The sequence below is a fragment of the Mixophyes fleayi genome, chromosome 1, assembly GCF_038048845.1.
Source record: "Mixophyes fleayi isolate aMixFle1 chromosome 1, aMixFle1.hap1, whole genome shotgun sequence".
Taxonomy (NCBI): domain Eukaryota; kingdom Metazoa; phylum Chordata; class Amphibia; order Anura; family Limnodynastidae; genus Mixophyes; species Mixophyes fleayi.
The window spans coordinates 193,592,505-193,611,404 of record NC_134402.1 but is presented as its reverse complement, the minus strand read 5'-3'; the positions used below and the strand labels follow the sequence as shown (position 1 = coordinate 193,611,404).

At 41.8% G+C, this 18,900-nt stretch overlaps 1 protein-coding gene across 2 annotated transcripts in view; it reads right to left on the bottom strand.

Moving 5' to 3' along the window:
- The window catches only part of IL12RB1 (interleukin 12 receptor subunit beta 1), an 86,707-nt gene that overhangs the window by 27,952 nt on the left and 39,855 nt on the right, over positions 1–18,900 (bottom strand). Inside the window, exons 9-13 of one of the 2 annotated variants that reach the window (XM_075204703.1) lie at positions 18,381–18,554; positions 9,351–9,440; positions 8,587–8,742; positions 7,792–7,938; positions 5,582–5,678 (exon numbers count right to left, since the gene is read on the bottom strand). In XM_075204703.1, coding sequence (XP_075060804.1) covers positions 5,582–5,678; positions 7,792–7,938; positions 8,587–8,742; positions 9,351–9,440; positions 18,381–18,554 — 664 coding nt within the window. The remainder of the gene's footprint in view (positions 1–5,581; positions 5,679–7,791; positions 7,939–8,586; positions 8,743–9,350; positions 9,441–18,380; positions 18,555–18,900) is intronic. The other variant, XM_075204704.1, reaches the window with a different exon arrangement.

Below are 18,900 nucleotides of genomic sequence, written 5' to 3'. Positions count from 1 at the left end.
TATTACTCTGGTAAGAATATCATCTGGTGATATCCTGGGCAAAGACTCCTAGTGCCCGTGACACAAGGTTTTTAAGAATTTCATAGCTAAGTGTAAATATTATGGCCTTTGCAATGTATGTAAATCCATGTTTGTGTAAACATGGATTTACATGCATTGCATGTAAATCCATCTCTAATTGCATGTAAATCCATGTCTAAATGTCTAAATTGTATAAAAGGCACTAGCTTGTATTGGAAACTGGTTCTTCTGAATTCATCTGACCTGATCACTGGTACCTCCAACCAGTGTGAGCAAATAAACATCACTTGCTTCAAAGACCTGCTTGGAAACATCTTTAATATTGCTGTATTCCTGTGACCTGCAGATTAGACCCTAAATCGAATCTAATCTAATTCGTTCTTTGGCTGTTTCTGAGGTTTTGACCCAAGCTTTCTGGTACCACCGCTCTGCCTGCTACCCATGCAGCCCTGGTCAGTGTGATAGGCCAGGGGGATCCTTCTACAGCTTCCCTGATCCATAGTAAGAGGTCAGGAATACCAGCCCAGCTAGCAGCGTCAGTTACCCAGAAGAAACCCGGTTCTGGATGACGGTATAGGAGTCCAGTGGTGGCAGCCTTTGTACGCCCCTCCTACTGTGACAAGAGGGCGCATTTGGGATAATGAAAGGCAACGGTGGCAAAGTAAGGACAACCAGTTTCCAGCAACAACAGATGGGGTGGCATAGGCGGTCCATCCTGTCACAATGGCTTCCAGTATCGGTTATAAAATCTCTCACTCTTTTGAAAGCCATCCCTGCCCCCCAAAATATGCACAGACGGCATTGGGAGGGTGGAACCTATTCTTAGGGGCCATGGTATTAATGTAACCAATGCACTAGTATGCTGAATTTGCACTGGGTAGGTGGAGAAACCACAAGTAGGCAATGTCTCACCTACTATGACTACATCTGCCATTGATGTGACTCCCTATACAGTTGTATTTTGCATTGCCCCCCCACCACACCACTTACGCAGTTAGGGCTAATGGTGTACTAAACCTGCCTACTTTGTGTTATCCCATCTACATATGGCCACTTTCAGAATTCTCCCCATGGCCACTTTAACGTCTACATTCACCCCTGTCTTGAAAGTATTTGAGCAGAATTTCACATCTTGGCAAGAACTGTTCTAGTGTCAGGATACTATACTATCTGCTGAATTTGACGCAACCTATCTGGAGGCGCAGAGTCTAATGCGCCGCTGGTCTTCACCGGGGACCACAGCAAGGGTGTTTGGATTTAGCTGCGAGAGACCTTCAGGTCCCGTTTCTCCAGGAGGGCACTCAGCGAGATAGATTGAAGTAGTTGGATAGTCTGGAAAGCCGTGGTCAAACCGTGCGGACAGCATAGTACACAAGGAGCATCCAAAGGGGTAGTCTGCCAAGCCGAAGTCAAATGCCAGGAAAATCTTACAAAGCCCAATGAAGAATCCAAAGAAGTGTCAGGGAAAGTCGAATCAGGAACTGTGGAGTCAAACCAGATGTTGTGGAACCACATAAACGCCTGGTGCTAGAGGACCTAATACTCTGACACCCTAGTCGTGCCAGAGCCTTCTTGTCACGGGCACTAGGAGTCTTTACCCAGGTATCACCAGATGATGGACTTACCAGTGCAGTATAGGTGGTAATATGGTACTCTGGTAGCGGGGTGATCACGGAACAGGAGACAGCAGATGGTAAGAGAATGCTCGTGGAAAGTCTATGACTAGCAGCACTGGTAATATATAGATAACTGTACACGAGGAACTGGATGGACAAGGAAACGTGAGGGTAGTCAGTGGTCTGCAGGTAGCAAGTTGTACCACTGCTATAGTGAGGAGGAATGTCCAGGAGTAACGAGGAGGTGATGAGAGTCAGCGGTCTGCGTATAGCAAGTTGTACCGCTGTCTAGGTGAGGGAATGGAATCCAGGTGAAGGTATCCGGGAAGTCAGTGGTCTGCGTTAGCAAGTTGTACCACTGCTATGTGTAAGGATACTGAACACTGGTGACTCAGGAAACAGGGAACAGTGGTCTGCCTCTAGCAAGTTGTACCACTGAAATATATATGTGAGGAGAAGCACGGGGAGATAAATGCAATGCAGAGTATACACGGGCACACTGAACTTGATCCCACGATGATATGCACAAAATAGTAATAACTGAGCAGCACTGCACAAATATACAAAGTCACGAGAACTATCCAGGCTAAACGGTAACACAGTCAAATGATAGCAATAGTCTCAGTGGATAGGAAACTCCGGAGGAGAACAACTCAGTCCAGCTAGATATGCAATACACCAGCACAGTCAATGAGAAGTATGCATACCGTGGTTCAGGAGAGCAGGCTGTCAGAGAGAGGTGCAGGGATACCTGAACGGCTGGAGGCCGGCAGGATGCGAAGTCCCAGGAGGATGGAAGCGGTAACCAAGTAGGTGCAGCGCACAGTAGGTAGACCAGCAAGGATATAAACAATACTCAGGAAGCAGTAGTATATAGAACTGGACACCCGGAGAACACAGGAGAGTAGAGGCGGTCTAGCCGAGATGAAAGCAGCGGAGCGTTGATCCGATGCAGACAGGCGAGTTGATACAAGCAGGAACACTGTGGAAGCACGGAGACAGCGGATCAGCTGGCTGCAGACACGAGGAGTACTGGAGGGTTGCGATGAGCAGGACACTGCAGATACACGGAGGTAGCGGATAGGAATCAGCTGGTGCAGTCACGATGAAACACGGGAGAGTTGAGGTGAGCAGGATACTGTAGATACACGGAGGCAGCGGATAGGAATCAGCTGGTGCAGTCACGATGAAACACGGGAGAGTTGAGATAAGCAGGATACTGTAGATACACGGAGACAGCAGATAGGAATCAGCTGGTGCAGTCACGATGAAACACGGGAGAGTTGAGGTGAGCAGGATACTGTAGATACACGGAGGCAGCGGATAGGAATCAGCTGGTGCAGTCACGATGAAACACGGGAGAGTTGAGATAAGCAGGATACTGTAGATACACGGAGACAGCAGATAGGAATCAGCTGGTGCAGTCACGATGAAACACGGGAGAGTTGAGACAAGCAGGATACTGTAGATACACGGAGGCAGCGGATAGGAATCAGCTGGTGCAGTCACGATGAAACACAGGAGAGTGAAGTGGACTGGAAACTGTAGAAGCACAGAGGCAGCGGATAGGAATCAGCTGGTGCAGTCACGATGAAACACAGGAGAGTTGAAGTGGACTGGAAACTGTAGAAGCACAGAGGCAGCGGATAGGAATCAGCTGGTGCAGTCACGATGAAACACAGGAGAGTTGAAGTGGTCTGGAAACCACAAACGAACAACAGTAATCAGCAGGAGCTGAATACACGAGGAAACACAGGAACACCTTCAGAGGCTCATGGGGAATGAGACTCCAAGATCAGGCAACGAGGTATTGACCACAGGTGCTTTAAATAGGGAGTGTTGCCTGATCAGCCAATTAACTAAAAGGAACAGATACTGAAGGTTTGAAAGGGCTGCACATGCGCAGACCCTCAGGATGGTGGATGGCTACGGTTCCTAAACACACGAGAAGTAGCACTCACAGTCCGGTGAGTGACACTTCTTTAAATAGGGAACGGAAAGTACTTAATTACAGGCGTGGGCTGACGTCAGCATCCGCTGCCGGGTTCCCGAGTAGCATCCCGTTGCCTAGCATGAGACGCACCTGCGAAGAGGGAGCTGCCAGACGGCCGGGTCTAGTGCGTCTGGTTGCCTGCCAACCGGATGTGACTTCCGGGAGCAAAGAAGGTGTTCATTTCTGTGCGGACAGACGAGCACAGGGACAGCTCCTGACATCTACTTCCTTTGACATCCATTACCTCTATTTATATTTATTGTTGAACACTTACTATGCTAAACTGGATGGATTTTAATTTTGTTTGTAGTGAGATGTTAGGTCACATGTTAAATAACCACTAAATATCTTATATAAAGAGCTAAAAATAGCATTCAAAATATATTTGTAAAAGTTAAGTGGCTTATTAAATATTTGAGATGAAGTTTTAATAGTGGAGATGATTTTATTTTGCATATGCTAAAGTGCAGATGTAGCCCTCCATACCCAGCTCTCACCTACATAGGAAGGCCAAGTCCTGGGAGCTGAAGCACGGAGAAGCCACCAGCCATCAAACACTGCCTGAAGCACTGGACAATATACCACCCAGAATGCTCAAGCAGAGGAAGAGGAAATTACATCACAGCCCACCGAACAAAATGTGTGAAGCAGAATAGGAAGAAGGGAAAGTGCAGAGATACAGCCACAGAGGAGATACGCAGAGCCATTGCTGGGACTGCCACCTCATCAAGTGGAGTTGATGGATGCAGTATGGCAGTATGGGTGATTACTGTGGGAATAAGTGCTGCAAGGAAAGAGCTGCACCACTATAGTGAGGCTAGAGTTCATGAGAAGGTATACCAATCCCTTATTGAGAGCTGCAAGTCTCAGAGAAAGCTGCATGTTTGACAGAGAGCTGACAACCATATAGAGAAAGATACATTCAGGAGACTCCAATAAATTCCTGGAAAGAAGGCAAGTATGCATCTTTAGGTAGTCGGGCAGTGGTTTCTGGAGCCAGCACTGAAAGACCTTGCCATGATCTTCAACTAGACACTACATTTTAGAAGAGGTGAGATTACCCTAACATCTAGAATTGTTGTACAAGGGCTACATAGAGCAAATGTAAATATTACACAAAACATCCCAAATTCTGTTAAGCTGAAGGGATCACTGAATAAAAGAATCAGTGTACAATTTGGCCACACATTTTGAATGGTCACATTTTATGAGATCTGGCTGTTTGGGACATGGGAAAGTAGCTGGGTCACTTCGGTATAACTGGAGTCTGCAATTGGGAAATAACTGCACACACTGGCTGATAACACTCGTATTATTCATTTACCTGATAAAAATGTAAGCTATTATGATTGGAATATTATTGGCTCATATAGGGGTCATGAACATTTTATTATTGGACCAGATGCCAGATATCACTACCAATATACCAATATTGCTCATAAAGTTATTGACATTTTTTGCAGTATTATTTGCCTATTTTCAACAATCCAAAATGAAAAAGAAGGACAATATACCCCAATGAAGCCCAGCCATAATTCGATCCACACAGCAATGCCCACATTAAGTCACAACCATACCAGAAATCTATTGAGCCTTGTGTTTATTTCCAGATGGAATCGGGTTTGTCCAGAAAACAAATCAGGAATATTGCTGGTATATATTTTTTAATTTTATTCTATATAAGGCATCCTGTTTTTTAGATTTAGTGTTACTTTTACTGACTGTGATTAATCAGTTTGATAAATATTAAAAATATATGCATCAAGGTTGTGCAAAAGAAATACACGTTACATGCTATCAGTTTGTAATCAGTGTATCCTTGTAAAATGCATTTCGTTCAAGTGTCTACTATTTAATAAAATAATCTTCTAGGATAAATGAGCCTTTCATGTTAAAAGATGATGACTGGCCTACCATTGGTTGGATGCTGTGTTATACCAGTGTCTCTTACCTCTTTATAACAAAGCATATGATGATTACAACAGCCAATACAACAAGTAAGATCAGCGCAATTCTCCCAGGAAGTCCCTTGCTATCATCATTCTCGGCTACAAAAACAATTAGGAATGAAAAAAAATGTAGAGCTTATCTGTGACAATATTTGCAAATATTTCTCCACCTAAAATCACAACTCACCCCTTTTAGAGAGAAGTGTTTTATTATTGATACTTATCTAATAGAATGTTATATTCTTACGTGACATAATAATTATATTCCAGTTTGCATAAGCTTCATTGACATCTATAGCTTATAATAAGCTATATTATAACAGTTTAGCACCTACTTAACAATATAGCATATACAGTGCTCCATCAGCTTTAAACACAGGCCAAGACTGCCAAACTACAGTCAAGCTAGAATTATAAATGGGTAACCCAATAGAAAGAGAATGGGCTTCATTTAGAATTAGGAGAAAATCCAGGTGCTAATTTGTACCTGGACAAACCATGTTACAATGCCAGGTTTGCTCTCCCTGGTGTCTGGGAGAACTACCCGAAATTCAGGGGTCTTCAGGATATTCCAGGATAGTAGGTAAGTTTGCTTAAGAGACAACCAAGCAAAGAAAATCTTCCTTATTTTCTTGATACATACTGAAAAATGTTGTGTCACTTTATAGCAATATTATAAGTTGTTAATGGGGAATCTGGAATCCAGGAACTCTGTGAAATGCTATAGTTATACAAGTGACAGCCTGTTTTGCACTACAACATGGCTATTTGCTAAGTATCCCCATTAAAACCGATTACAACAGAGTTGCTTGTAAAGTTGGGTCAGGGTGGGATGGGGATTCTTTTTAAAGGGGAGAAAGCAGTTAAACCTTTCTGACCACTTACGATACCACTATAGAAGCTACTAATAAATGTTTTATGTTTGGGCTTACAATGCTTGCAGACAATGTAACTCTTGCAAGGATAATTTCACAAAAAAACATGCATTGATAGTTACTTGCAATGCAATCATATTTAATTAGATCATACAATCATCATTACATGTAGTATGTTGCACGAATTTATAAAAACAGTGTAATTTATCCGAGAGATTGTACAGATATTTGATCTTCCAAGTTTGATCATTTTTATAAACCATTACTTGAAACCAATTATATTACTGAGATTGACCAACTAAAATGAAGTAATTATTTGTGCATTCTAACAATCTCAAGCAATTTAAAATGCAATTGTTTATGAATTCGATCATTTAAATACAACTTCTATTGTTTATATATTATGCTTATAACCTCTTTTTAGCTGTTTTGATCCTCTTCTCTCTTTTGTAGGACTACCACATGTCCTTTATATCTTATAACAATATTTAATTTTGCAATTTTATTGAAATTTCTATTTTTATTGGAATTTAGTCACAAAATGCAAATGAACTTGGAAATCCTGAAATAGGATAAATGGGAAGAGGTAAATGGATCTTTATCTTTTTGCCAGCATTGCATATAAGGTCTTATAGTCCACTTCAGGATTAACTACATAGTACATACATTTATAAATAGGCAATTATGTATTTCCTTTTAAAAATTGTCTGCAAGTTAAATACATTGTTTTTTTTTAAATTAAACTCTAAACATTATATATTCTAAACTGGGGGCTTGAAAAAGTGGAGATGTTTCCTATAGCAACCAATAACATTCTAGCTATCATTTATTTAGTGCATTCAAAAAACATACACAATGACAGCTAGAATCTGATTGGTTGCTATAGGCAACATCTCCACTTTTCAAACCCACGGTTTAGTAAATATACCCCCAAGTATAGGTCGGGGAACAAAATAAAATGAAAAAAAAAAAATTGTTGATAGAAAACAAAACTTTATTAAAAAATGATCTAAGTATTTTATTCAATCTGACTCATAGGGATAAATATATTACTATGTATTTAAGGTCAAGTTTAGCCCTTAAAGACATTGCTGTTTTAAATTTAGCTGTAAAAGTTGCCGAATATCAGTGATTTGCAGAAATCGCAGTTTAATACATTCACCCCTTAATGATCTTCATGTTTATGGACTTTTCTGAAAAACAAGATTTTTTTGCAATGAGAACAGGTTTTTCTTAATTTCTGTGTATTTTTCTACTTTCTAAATGATATTTCTCTAATCTTGTGGTGTAAAATACAACTTCACTACATCTTTGATTATGTCTACTTGGCTGATTACCTGTTACAGGGCTGGATACAGACTTAAAACTGCTCCCGGTGTGCTCTCCATAGATGGTGACTCCATTAACTTCAAAGGTGTAACTGAATCCCAATGGCAAGTCTTGTACAAGGTACTGAGTGACTGATGCATTTTCAGAAATCTCTCCTTAAAATAATCCACAATATTTTGAGTCAATACACTATGAGACATCTAGATCTGGAGAAAAGTGAATCTTGCTACCTTTATTTTTTAATATTTTTTGTTTTCAAACGCTAAGCTTGTTTTCCCTTGCAATCTGGCGGGACCAACATGCAATTTGTGGCACTTTAACTTATGCATCAAACTCCTATAGAGTGTAAGCTTGCGAGCAGGGATCTCATATCTCTTTGTCTGTTTTTAGTACCAAGCCTTGTATTATAATTATTATGATTGTTCCCAGTTGTAGAGCACTGCAGCGTATGCTGGTGCTATATAAATAATTGTTAATAACAATAACGTTTTCAAGAGGTAGTGATGGATCAACATTTTTTTGGAAATAAACTTATTGCTTTAATTTTCTTGAACGTGGAAATACTATATGAACCTGTCATATACTGTATACTATGCATGCATTTGCCTCATATTTCCTTTAATATTCTGATCCTACAACCCACTGTCTTTTGTGTTACAGTATTTTAAACAACATGACTAAATGATTCTGATTCTCACCCTTTATAAAATGCTTGTTAAAAGATCTTGAGAATTGGAGATGACATCAACTTTAATATACCACTCAATTAATCACTAATCAAAATATGATATATATCAACTCACCTGTTGAGATGTTTGTGTTGAGGTCTGTGAGGTTAATCACCCAGTTTTTTAAAAGCCCTAGACATTCACGAAGATCAAATGCATCCCATTTTAGTAGGACAGACTGGGCAGTAACATTCATCACTGTCAGGTTTCCTGGTCCTATGCTCAATAAAGCTGGGAAAGAACAATGCAAATTTCAGTGGATTTTCAGAGGATATTTAATACAGACCAATAAAGTAACTCACTACTGAAATCTAATGTAAGATCTGTGTATTACTAACCTAAAAAATGCACAGGAATCAACTAATGTCTAAACTGTCTTTTAAAGAAAAGCAGAGATCTTTAAAAAAAATTGTTTTCTTTTTGGTGGTTACAGCTTTCTCAAATGGGATCTTTGAGGACATGCAATGCAAAGGTGCCAAAAACGTTATGGACTAGAATGACTGCCTTGCAATTTCCTAGATAACAGAACTGCTAGGAGTATGGCCAACAATGTTGCTGCATGTTTTTCAAGGTTATGAACTATTTGATACATCTCAGCAGTAAATTACAATTTGTGTTTTAAGTTTCATTGCCATTCATCAAACTACTATTACACACCAGAAGGAATAAAAAGCATAACATGATACTGCAAGAATGCATAAGCAAGGGATTAAGAAATAATGTCATGGGTGAATAATAAAACAGGAAAGAATTTGAAGACATGTGACAAATGGCACATAGGTGCAAAGAGAAAAGGCACAGGTGTAGATAGGTAGTTGGTTAAATTACATGAAACATACGCTGGAAGTAATATGTTGTCCCCATAGTTCTGTGAATTTCATTAAGTTTGTGAACGCTAATTCGGTAACACTGCATTGGGAAAAAAGAACCTGTAAGAAAGAAAATAATAACAAATTAAAAATATTTCATGTTGTTGTTGTTTTTATTATTATATTACCACACAGTCAGGTAAAAATATATTAGGCTAAATTTAGTCTTTATTGTGCTGTGTATCTTAAAATGTATGGCAGTAACATTCTTACCACCAGCAAAAATCGATGACTGGGGATGAACCGCGCTTTCTGCCTGTCAGGCGTCGTCTCTGCACTGACACTTGGTGCAGGAGACGGGCGCATGTGCCTTCCTGACAGCCGTGTACCGTTGCCTAGCAACAGGACGCTATCCAAGCTCACCTGTTGGTGGTCATCGTGTCTGACCGCCGAATCTCCATAACCGAATCAGGGTGCACCTTACTATAAATATAGCATCCTCTGACACCATTAGGGCGCCAGAGTATTGGTTCACTCTCTACTCCAGCGTCTCCTGAAACTTCTGATCCAGTGTTCTTTGGTTCTGACTCAGATTACTTCCAACTACTCTCCTGTGTTACGTATTAGTACCTTGTTGTTTGGCTGATTTGATTATTTGGCTTGACCTGACTACTCTCTGGATCCTCCCTGTGTGCCGCTTTGCTTGTTTGACTTTGACCTGGACTGTCTGACTACGCCTGTCTACTTCTGTAGCTACACTGGTGACTGTCTTGGAGAACCGCAACCTGCGTACCCTCTGCAGCTAAACCCAAACTCCCTTGCAGGGGTCTCTGGTGAACACCGGGGGTACGTTAGACTCCGCACCTCCCTGTACAGTTGCGCTAATACCGGTTAGCGGCCATCTCTGCCATTCCATGACACTGACTTTGTGTTGTGTATAGTGCTGCCTCTTGTCGGAATACTTAGTGTAAGGGGTGGGTCCCTTCCACTGGTATAGCCGAAAGAATGAAGAAGCCGTATTCCCTGGCACAGTAGTGTGTGATAATCAGGGTAAAATTAATAAGTATATTTATTACAATAGAAGAAGAACAGACCACATATAGCATATATGGTCTGGACAAAAGGTAGTCGGGTATATGCAAACATGCATAAGAATGTAATGAAGTCCATTCAAATGCTCATGAGTCCAAATCTCAAAAGTAGTAGTCCATCATATAAAATCTTCACAAATACAGCCTATAGGGGAGCAATAAGAAGAAATTGTCCAACCTAACAATGATGTGGCAGGAGAAACAAAATTCCAATTCATATAGTAAAGTTCCAGAGATCATGCATGCAATCCAGCAACACTAATAATATAGGCATAACTTAAAACAAGTCTTGCACAAATGTCACTCACTGTTAGCATCCTGATGTAATAGTCATGGGTGGATGCAGCCAAATAGTCCTCAGTGGTGCTATTTCAGGGTAGGGGGATGTTAAAACCCTTAGTGGAGGTAATTCCGGGTTCCGGTTCCAATGGATCCCTTAACATACGCAGGTGCCACTGCTGCCACTGGTATGAGAAACATCCTGACGTGCTGTGATGTTGTGGCCGGCCAGTGAGTTTTTCTCTCTCCATCGCGCGTCCTGCGATTGCGCTGTCTCTAGCAAGTGAATAGAGGCTCTGCGAGGTGGAGCTACTGGAGCCGGCTTGTAGACAGGCAGGGATGATAAGCAAGTGGATTTCTATATATAATACCTACGCGTTTCACCTGAAATCCAGCTTCAAGGGTTGAATGAACCCTGAGGAAACCCTCAACATTAATTACAGACATCAACTTGCTTATCATCCCCGGCAAGATGTATCAGATTGGAGCCATGGTAGAGGTCTCAATATATTTGGTCATTTTCTTTGAAGCCTGACCAGATGTCATAGTCATCTGTGTTGACTCACCATCTTTGTGACTCTTTGAAAAGGAAAGCTTCCTCTGACACATTTTTAGGCGAAGCTGAAGCAGGGAACGTGTTATGTGTGACTTGAGCCAATTGCTTGCTGTCACGCTTCAAAGTAAGTAACAGCTATGTATCCAAGGATGTGATAGAGAATATAGGTGTTTATTGATCAAAATGCAGATAAATAGCACAAATGAAATAATGCTGAAACTGCACAGGAATATCAGAGATGACTGAATACTGGTTGCAGGGAGTACTGCAGATACAGGAGGAATGGTGAGATGAAGAGGGATCTGAAGTAGAGATATGAAGTCCAAAAACAAAGGAGAACCAGGAGACAAACAAAAGTAAAGAACACCCAGGTGTAGGAGATAAAAAAATGAGACAGGTTAACCCCTAGTACTAACAATGGAAAAGCACAATAGCAGCACCTCTGGTGAATAGAGGTACCACCATAACATATACAATGCACACAATAATAAAGTCCAAAGTCCAGAAGGCAGAAGCTGCCAAGCAAAGCAGCATGCAATGCAGAGATCCTGACACAACCACCCCCTCTCTTTTAGGGCAGATTCCAGACACTCAATTAATGTTTAAATTCATCAGAATCATAGTCCACAATGGGGGGCCCGGTGTAAAAGTCCTCGTCCATGGGCAGGAAGTCGAATGAAGTTATGCCGGAGCGAAGTTGAAGCCCTGCAGACCCTCTTCTCATCTTATGTCCTCTCCTTTTACGGGATTTCCTCGGAATAGGAATCTGAACCAACTGGGTGGAGAACAAAGGTAGTTCTAGGACTGATGGTCTGGGCGGTATTGCCGAATGCACAGGTGACCCACAAGATGACACTGCAGGAGAAGGTGTAAACCTGCCAATTACCACAAGAGTGGCAAGTCCGATAGGATGGGATGGTTAGTCTGCATATAGCGATTTGCCCATTCCAAGGCTTCCCCTCTGAAGTGGGAAATCAAAAAGAGTACCTGTCTCTTTGGGTCACTAATGAGACTAGGTGATGTAGAAATATATGAAGCACCAAACTTCAGAAGAGCACTAAGTTGGCAAAGGTGCCCCTCAAAGATAAGTGACGGCTTGGACTGGAGATCCTTGGCAATAGGCGGTTCGGACTGGGCACACTTGGAGAAGAACCCGGACTGGGCACATTTGGAGGAGGACCCGGACAGGGCGGACGACTTGACAGGGGGCCCGGACTGGGCGGACGACTTGCCAGGGGGCCCGGACTGGGCGGAAGACTTGGCAGGGGGCCCGGACGACTTGGCAGGAGGCCTGGACTGGGCTGACGACTTGGTAGGAGGCTCAGACTGGACAGCACTGTGAGAAGCCTCAGAGTCAACAGCACTGTGAGGAGCCTCAGAGCGGCCAGCGCTGTGAGGAGCCTCGGAGCAGACAGCACTAAGTGTCAACTCGGGCTGAACTGAATTAAGTGTCAACTCGGACTGAACTGAAGTAAGTGGCAACTCGGGCTGAACTGAATTAAGTGGCAACTTGGGCTGAATCGAATTAAGTGGCAACTCGGGTGGAACTGAATTAAGTGCAACTCGGACTGAAACCGAATTAAGTGGAAACTCAGGCTCAATCATACTGACTGGCAAAGTCTCTGGAGCAGGCTGTAGGGGCAAGGCCCTCTCTGGAGCAGCTCAGGAAAGGAGGCAGCGGCTGGTGACTCGGAACTGGAGGCAGTGGTTGACGACTCGGAACTGGATGCAGCGGCTGGGACCTCAGAACAGGAGGCAGAAGCTGGAACCTTGGAGCAGGAGGCAGAAGCTGGGAACAGGAGGCAGAGACTGGGACCTCGGAACAGGAGGCAGAGACTGGGACCTCTGGACTGCAGGCTGGAACTGGCGCCTCTGGACTGGCGGCAGAAGCTGGTGCCTCGGGACTGGCGGCAGAAGCTGGTGCCTCGGGATTGACGGCAGAAACTGGAATCTCGGGACTGGAGGCAGAAACTGGAACCTCGGGACTGGCGACAGGAACTGGCACCTCAAGGAAGGCGGCAGGAACTGGCACCTCAGATCAGGCGGCAGGAACTGGCATCTCGAGACAAGTAAATAGGTTTACCAGATTTGCCCTCATTCCAGGCAACAGAACAGGCTGAAATGTGGCAACGGGAAATGAAGAGCAAACAAATCCAGAATGCGGAGGGGAAAAAACAGAAGACGGTTCTCAAGGCTGTCGTGGTCTGCAAAGAGGACAGTTTTGTAAGAAGTGAACACTACTGGCACAGTAGAGACATAATTTGTTAGTTTTTCTGCGCCGCCGTTCCCTTTCAGTCGGGGAAGGCATGGACCACCTGTGAACCTGGAGTTTATTACTCCGTAGTTCTGGGTAAACTGCAAATTAGTAATAGCATTATTAAGAGGTGCAGTTTGCAAAGACTCAGTTGCAGAGAAAGTTGAATAAGGGAAATCAGCAGTATTTGAATTGTGTGAAACAAAATCTGACAGTCTCCTTAGTGGGTCCATAAGTAAGGCAGAAAACTGAGCCAGCTGACTTCATAGTAAAATTATGTCTGCTTGTAGAGTCTGTAGCAATGGTAGTTCAGTAGTAAGTGAGGCAGACATGTTGCAATAGGAAACAATTGAAAAACCAGGGAATTGTTTTTTGCAAAAACAATTGCAAAAAAGTTCCAGGAGAAAACCTGAAACAGGATCTTCACACGGCTCCAAAGCTGTTTTTTAGGCTGGTCATACTGTCACTCTTCAAAGTAAGTAAAAGTTATGGAACCCAGGATGTGATAAAGAATATAGTTGTTTATTGATCAAAATGCAGATAAATAGTACAAACCAAATAATGCTGAAACTGCACAGGAATATCAGAGATTACTGAATACTGGTTACAAGGAGTACTGTGGATACAGGAGGAATGGTGAGATAAAGAGGGATCCGAAGAAATATGAAGTCCAAAAACACAGGGGAACCAGGAGACAAACCAAAGGGGAAGGCAGCAAAACAACAATGACCAGCACAGGAGAGAGAGAGAGGCAGGTATAAGTAGGGAACACCCAGGTGCAGGACATAATAAATGAGACAGGTTAACCCCTAGTACTAACAAAGGAAAAGCACAATAGCAGCACCTCTGGTAAATAGAGGTACTTCTATAATATATACAATGCACATAATAATAAAGTCCAAAGTCCAGAAGGCAGGGGCTGCAAAGCAAAGCACCATGCAATGCAGAGAGCTGCAACAGATCCTAACACTTGCTCACAAGAATCTGTTTGCATCTGGGAAGATTTGGGTCAGTTGTAAAGAAAGACATCACATATGACTTAAAACTAAGATCAAGCCAAAATGTAGTGATCCAATTTCAAGATGCTGCAAACCTGGCTTCTGTAAAAGCGAATAAAGAACTTGACCTACAAGGCCAACATACTTAGCAGAATCACTTACTTCCATATTCTCCTTCAGCTTCTCTAGCTGCTTTTCCAGTAGTTTGATTATGGATATGACTCAGGCTGGTTGTGTCTGAACTTACTTTATTTGTTACAATTTCAAATGAGTTGAGTAGCTTGCATAAAGCCAAAATGATTCTCCAGTATGGTGGAGTAAGGTAACACGTCCATCTACCTCTTCCTATTTCATGGATTTAAGTGTAGGACTTGCTGTTCCTCCATTTGATGAAGCACATAAAGTGTGAAATTCTACATTGTTAGTACATCTTGCTTCAGTTGGTGGCATGACAATATATTTGCAGCTGCTGCAATATTCTACTGAATGCCAAAAATGTTATGGGCCATAGACAGAACCTCCTGCACTGACTTCTCATTTTTAAAGAAATTCTGAACACCACCGTTTATTGTGTGTGCAAAGCATGGTACATGTTGAATTTCACCCAGTCATAATGCACACACAATGTTCGCTCCATTATCAGCAATGAGGATTCCTGAGGAGAGTCTTAGTGGGGTGAGCCATTTTGCTATGACATGCCTGAGATTTTCCAACAGAAAACACTGTTTCTTACAGAAGCCAGCAATACAGAGAGTATCTTGCTGTCAATGACCAGGCACAACTATTCTGAATAGATGAGGGTGATAATGATGATGTTACAGTTGCTGCTGCTGCTGAAAGGGAGACACCTACGTGGTGGACTGTCATGGTCATATATAGTCTTTTGTTTGACCAGTACCGCTGGTCTACATATCCATAGTTAAATGGCATTTTTAGGGATTGACTTTAGGGTTTAACTTTCTTTAGGAATTAACTTTCTGTTTAACCTGCTGCTACAGCTGATAATTGCAGTTTGGGAAAAATGGAATCAAAATAGAATTTAGTAGCATGGATACATGACCTCAACTAATCTGCTAAAACTTGATTAATGATGCCTGAAAATGGATGCACATACAATGCTAACAGAGCTGTCATGGCTTTAGTGATCTGCTGTGCAACAGGATGCTGGCTCTTTTACTTTATTCCTCTTGCAAACCATTGTTTCGCAGACAATTGTTATTTAAAACTATACTCCTTCTTCTTCTGTATAACATTTTCACCCTCAACAGGAGAAGCTCTAGGGTGCAAGGTTTCTACTTGGGAATCATGGATTGCATTAGTGGAGTCAGTTTGCATTTGAGAATTGGATGCCGGACTACATACTAATAATGGGGAGGTTAATGATATAGTTGTTGATGGTGAAGAATGGGGGAGAAGAGGCACAGTAAGAAAAAGGGGGAGAAGGGAGGCATAGTAAGAAAAAGGGGGGGAAGAGAGGCACAGTAAGAAAAAAGGGGGAGAAGAGAAGCACAGTAAGAAAAAAGGGAAAGAAGAGAGGCACAGTAAGAAAAAATGGGGAGAAGAGGCACAGTAAGAAAAAAAAAGGGGGAAGAGAGGCACAGTAAGAAAAAAGGGGGGGGAGAGAGGCACAGTAAGAAAAAAGGGGGAGAAGAGAGGCACAGTAAGAAAATAGGGGGGAAGAGAGGCACAGTAAGAAAAAGGGTGAGAGACACAGCATGAGCAAAAAAGGGGGGCACAATAGTGGGGACAATTAATTAATTTAAGATGGGGTGGTTTGGGCGCTACTGAATGTGGGGGTGAGTTTGGGGAGAATGAGGTTCCTTTATTAAATGTGCCTATGAATTATTTAATGGCAGTGACGGTTGCGGTAAATAGGTATATTTCTGAAATGTAAATACTATTAATTTATTGCTGGGGCTGTTTGTAGGGAGGGAAATAGGTTTATTTATTAAATGTGAATACTATTATTTTAATGTTGGGGCTGGAGGAAGGCCTAATTATTAATCATGTGTGGTACTGATTTAACGCCAGGGGTGGCTGTAATTTTCTAAATGTACCCATTTTGTTTTCCAAATACGTCCCCTAGTATTCCAGGATCCAGACAAGCCGCAACTAAAGAAACCTGCAGCACATGTGGTGAAAGTGAGAAGAACAGCAAAGTCTGTGAAATGTTGTGATTCTAGTGGGACAATCCCAATTTTTGGTGACTGTTCAATGGTGCACACAACAATGCAGGTTTTTTGTCTGTAGGAGGGTGGCCTGGCCACGCCCAATGATGCATTATCAATGGTATTTTTAATTTGCGGTATCATTGCTAGTTTTAATGTGCATTATACATTTTATTTTTAAAGTGCGGTATCATTGCTAGTTTTAATGTACGTTATCAATGGTATTTTTAATGTACGATATCAATGCTAGTTTTAATGTGTGGTGTCAATACCCATTTTAATGTGGTGTTTTGATGATTGTTTTAATGTACAGTATTTTAGTCTGTGGAAGCAATGATTTTTCTTATGCAGACAACCTAAGCGAGCCCTCTGGGAGAGCTGTAAGTGTCATACTGTGGGCTGTAGGTGATGTAATGCAGGATGTGTCACTATGCCCTTAATTTTAGATCTTAGGGGCCCCCCCTGTCTTAAGTGCCCCGGGCCCCCCGAAACCTTAATCCATCTCTGAAGTACAATATGATCATCATTGTCAGATCACAAATACCCCCCTTATCCTGTTGCACATTAACAACTTTCAAAGTAGCATCCTCAAATTCTATGTCTTTATCATCATCATTACTATTAATCATCACATTTACAAAAATGGTTGATACATCTTGGGGAGAACCTGCTCTATAATTACAGTGTCAGAATCTGAAATGCCAGAATCACATAGAGCACTTATGGACACCCTTTGACTCTCATCAGGACTCTGTGAATGGCCAATTTGTTCTCCAGCCTCAGTGCCTTTTCACGCACTGATGTGGCTGTTTTTGAGGTGACAGACCTACACTCACAGTAAGAATGTGGGGAAGTTACAGAAGATTCATGACTGTGTTGGGCACACACTTTTTCAATGGGCATTCTAGTGCATGTAAGTATGTAAGTGGAGTAACAGGATCACTGCTAGCAAGAAGTGGCCATGGTCTGCAAATTTTCTTGCCATTGCAGGCAGTGTATGGAATGTTAGCAATTTTCAATTTTTTTTAGACAAATCGCAACAATTATCAGTAACTTTTCCCTTAATTCATGCATCAAATGCTGATTTTTGCTAGTAGAAGTTATAAAAGCATTACTATTACCAGAACTAGTACTGGGATGCTCTTGATCTGTAGACTGATTCATGATTGACAACAGGAGTAAAGCTACATGAAGTTGGAGCTACTTGTAGCTCCCACTACAAAAGGTGAACACCCAATGAGATAGGGAAAGAATGACTGTTACCTTGCAATTCTTCAGACACTGCTCCACAATATAATTAAATACAATTCCGTTTTGCCTCATTTTCAGAATCAAATTTAGTGCAAAAAACCAAGTCGAGACTCAGTTTGTCTCGGTACCCCAAAATGTGGATCTGTCATATCTCTCTGAATCCAAACTGCTTATCTCTAATAGTTACCATTAATTTCTGTAGCAACATAATGTAAAATGTATAGTCTATTCCTACTTGAATGTATGAGACACTTTGAGACTTGCAGTCTTGTTGTAACATGCAGGAATTGTACCATGTTATGTTTATACCACCTCCTGGCCGAAACCTTTCAGCTTCACTCCCCTATATACCTATTCTATGTCTATACCTAGACATACAATAAGAATATTGTAATGTAAGGTACTTTTGGAATTCGATCACCCTTTGCTTTTTCATGCTGTGGAACTACTTATAAAGTTTTACCTGTAGGTATAGTTGCTTGATTGCTCTCATAAATTCCTGCGAGGTTGCTAAAAATATGTTCCTTCCCAGTAACAGACCTCCACTCAATGCATAAACTTGCTTTTTCTGAAGTCTTCCATTTCCACTTCATTGTTAAATTTTTTCCTGATAAATTGACACTTTTAAAAGGTATTCCTAAAATATGAATCATATTAAGCACATTAAGGGACAATTACAAAACTACAAAAATACCATAGTTGCCTACAAATTTGGGAAACTCTCGGACGTTCATGGAGAGTATTCATGTATGGCAACGCAGACCTGCAACACAAATTTACAATTGGGATATCATGTTGTGGTGGTTACCGGCTAATTTGCCACCTGTCATGTCTTTGAGTATGGAATCCTTCACCCACAGGATTAAATAAGTATGTGACCACACCTATCTGTACGTAGAGCTCAGAGAGGAGCTGAAGAGAGGGCCCATTGTGTGTCCTGTAAGTGGCAGGAGCCCTGTGAAGACACTGCTCTTAGGAGAGAG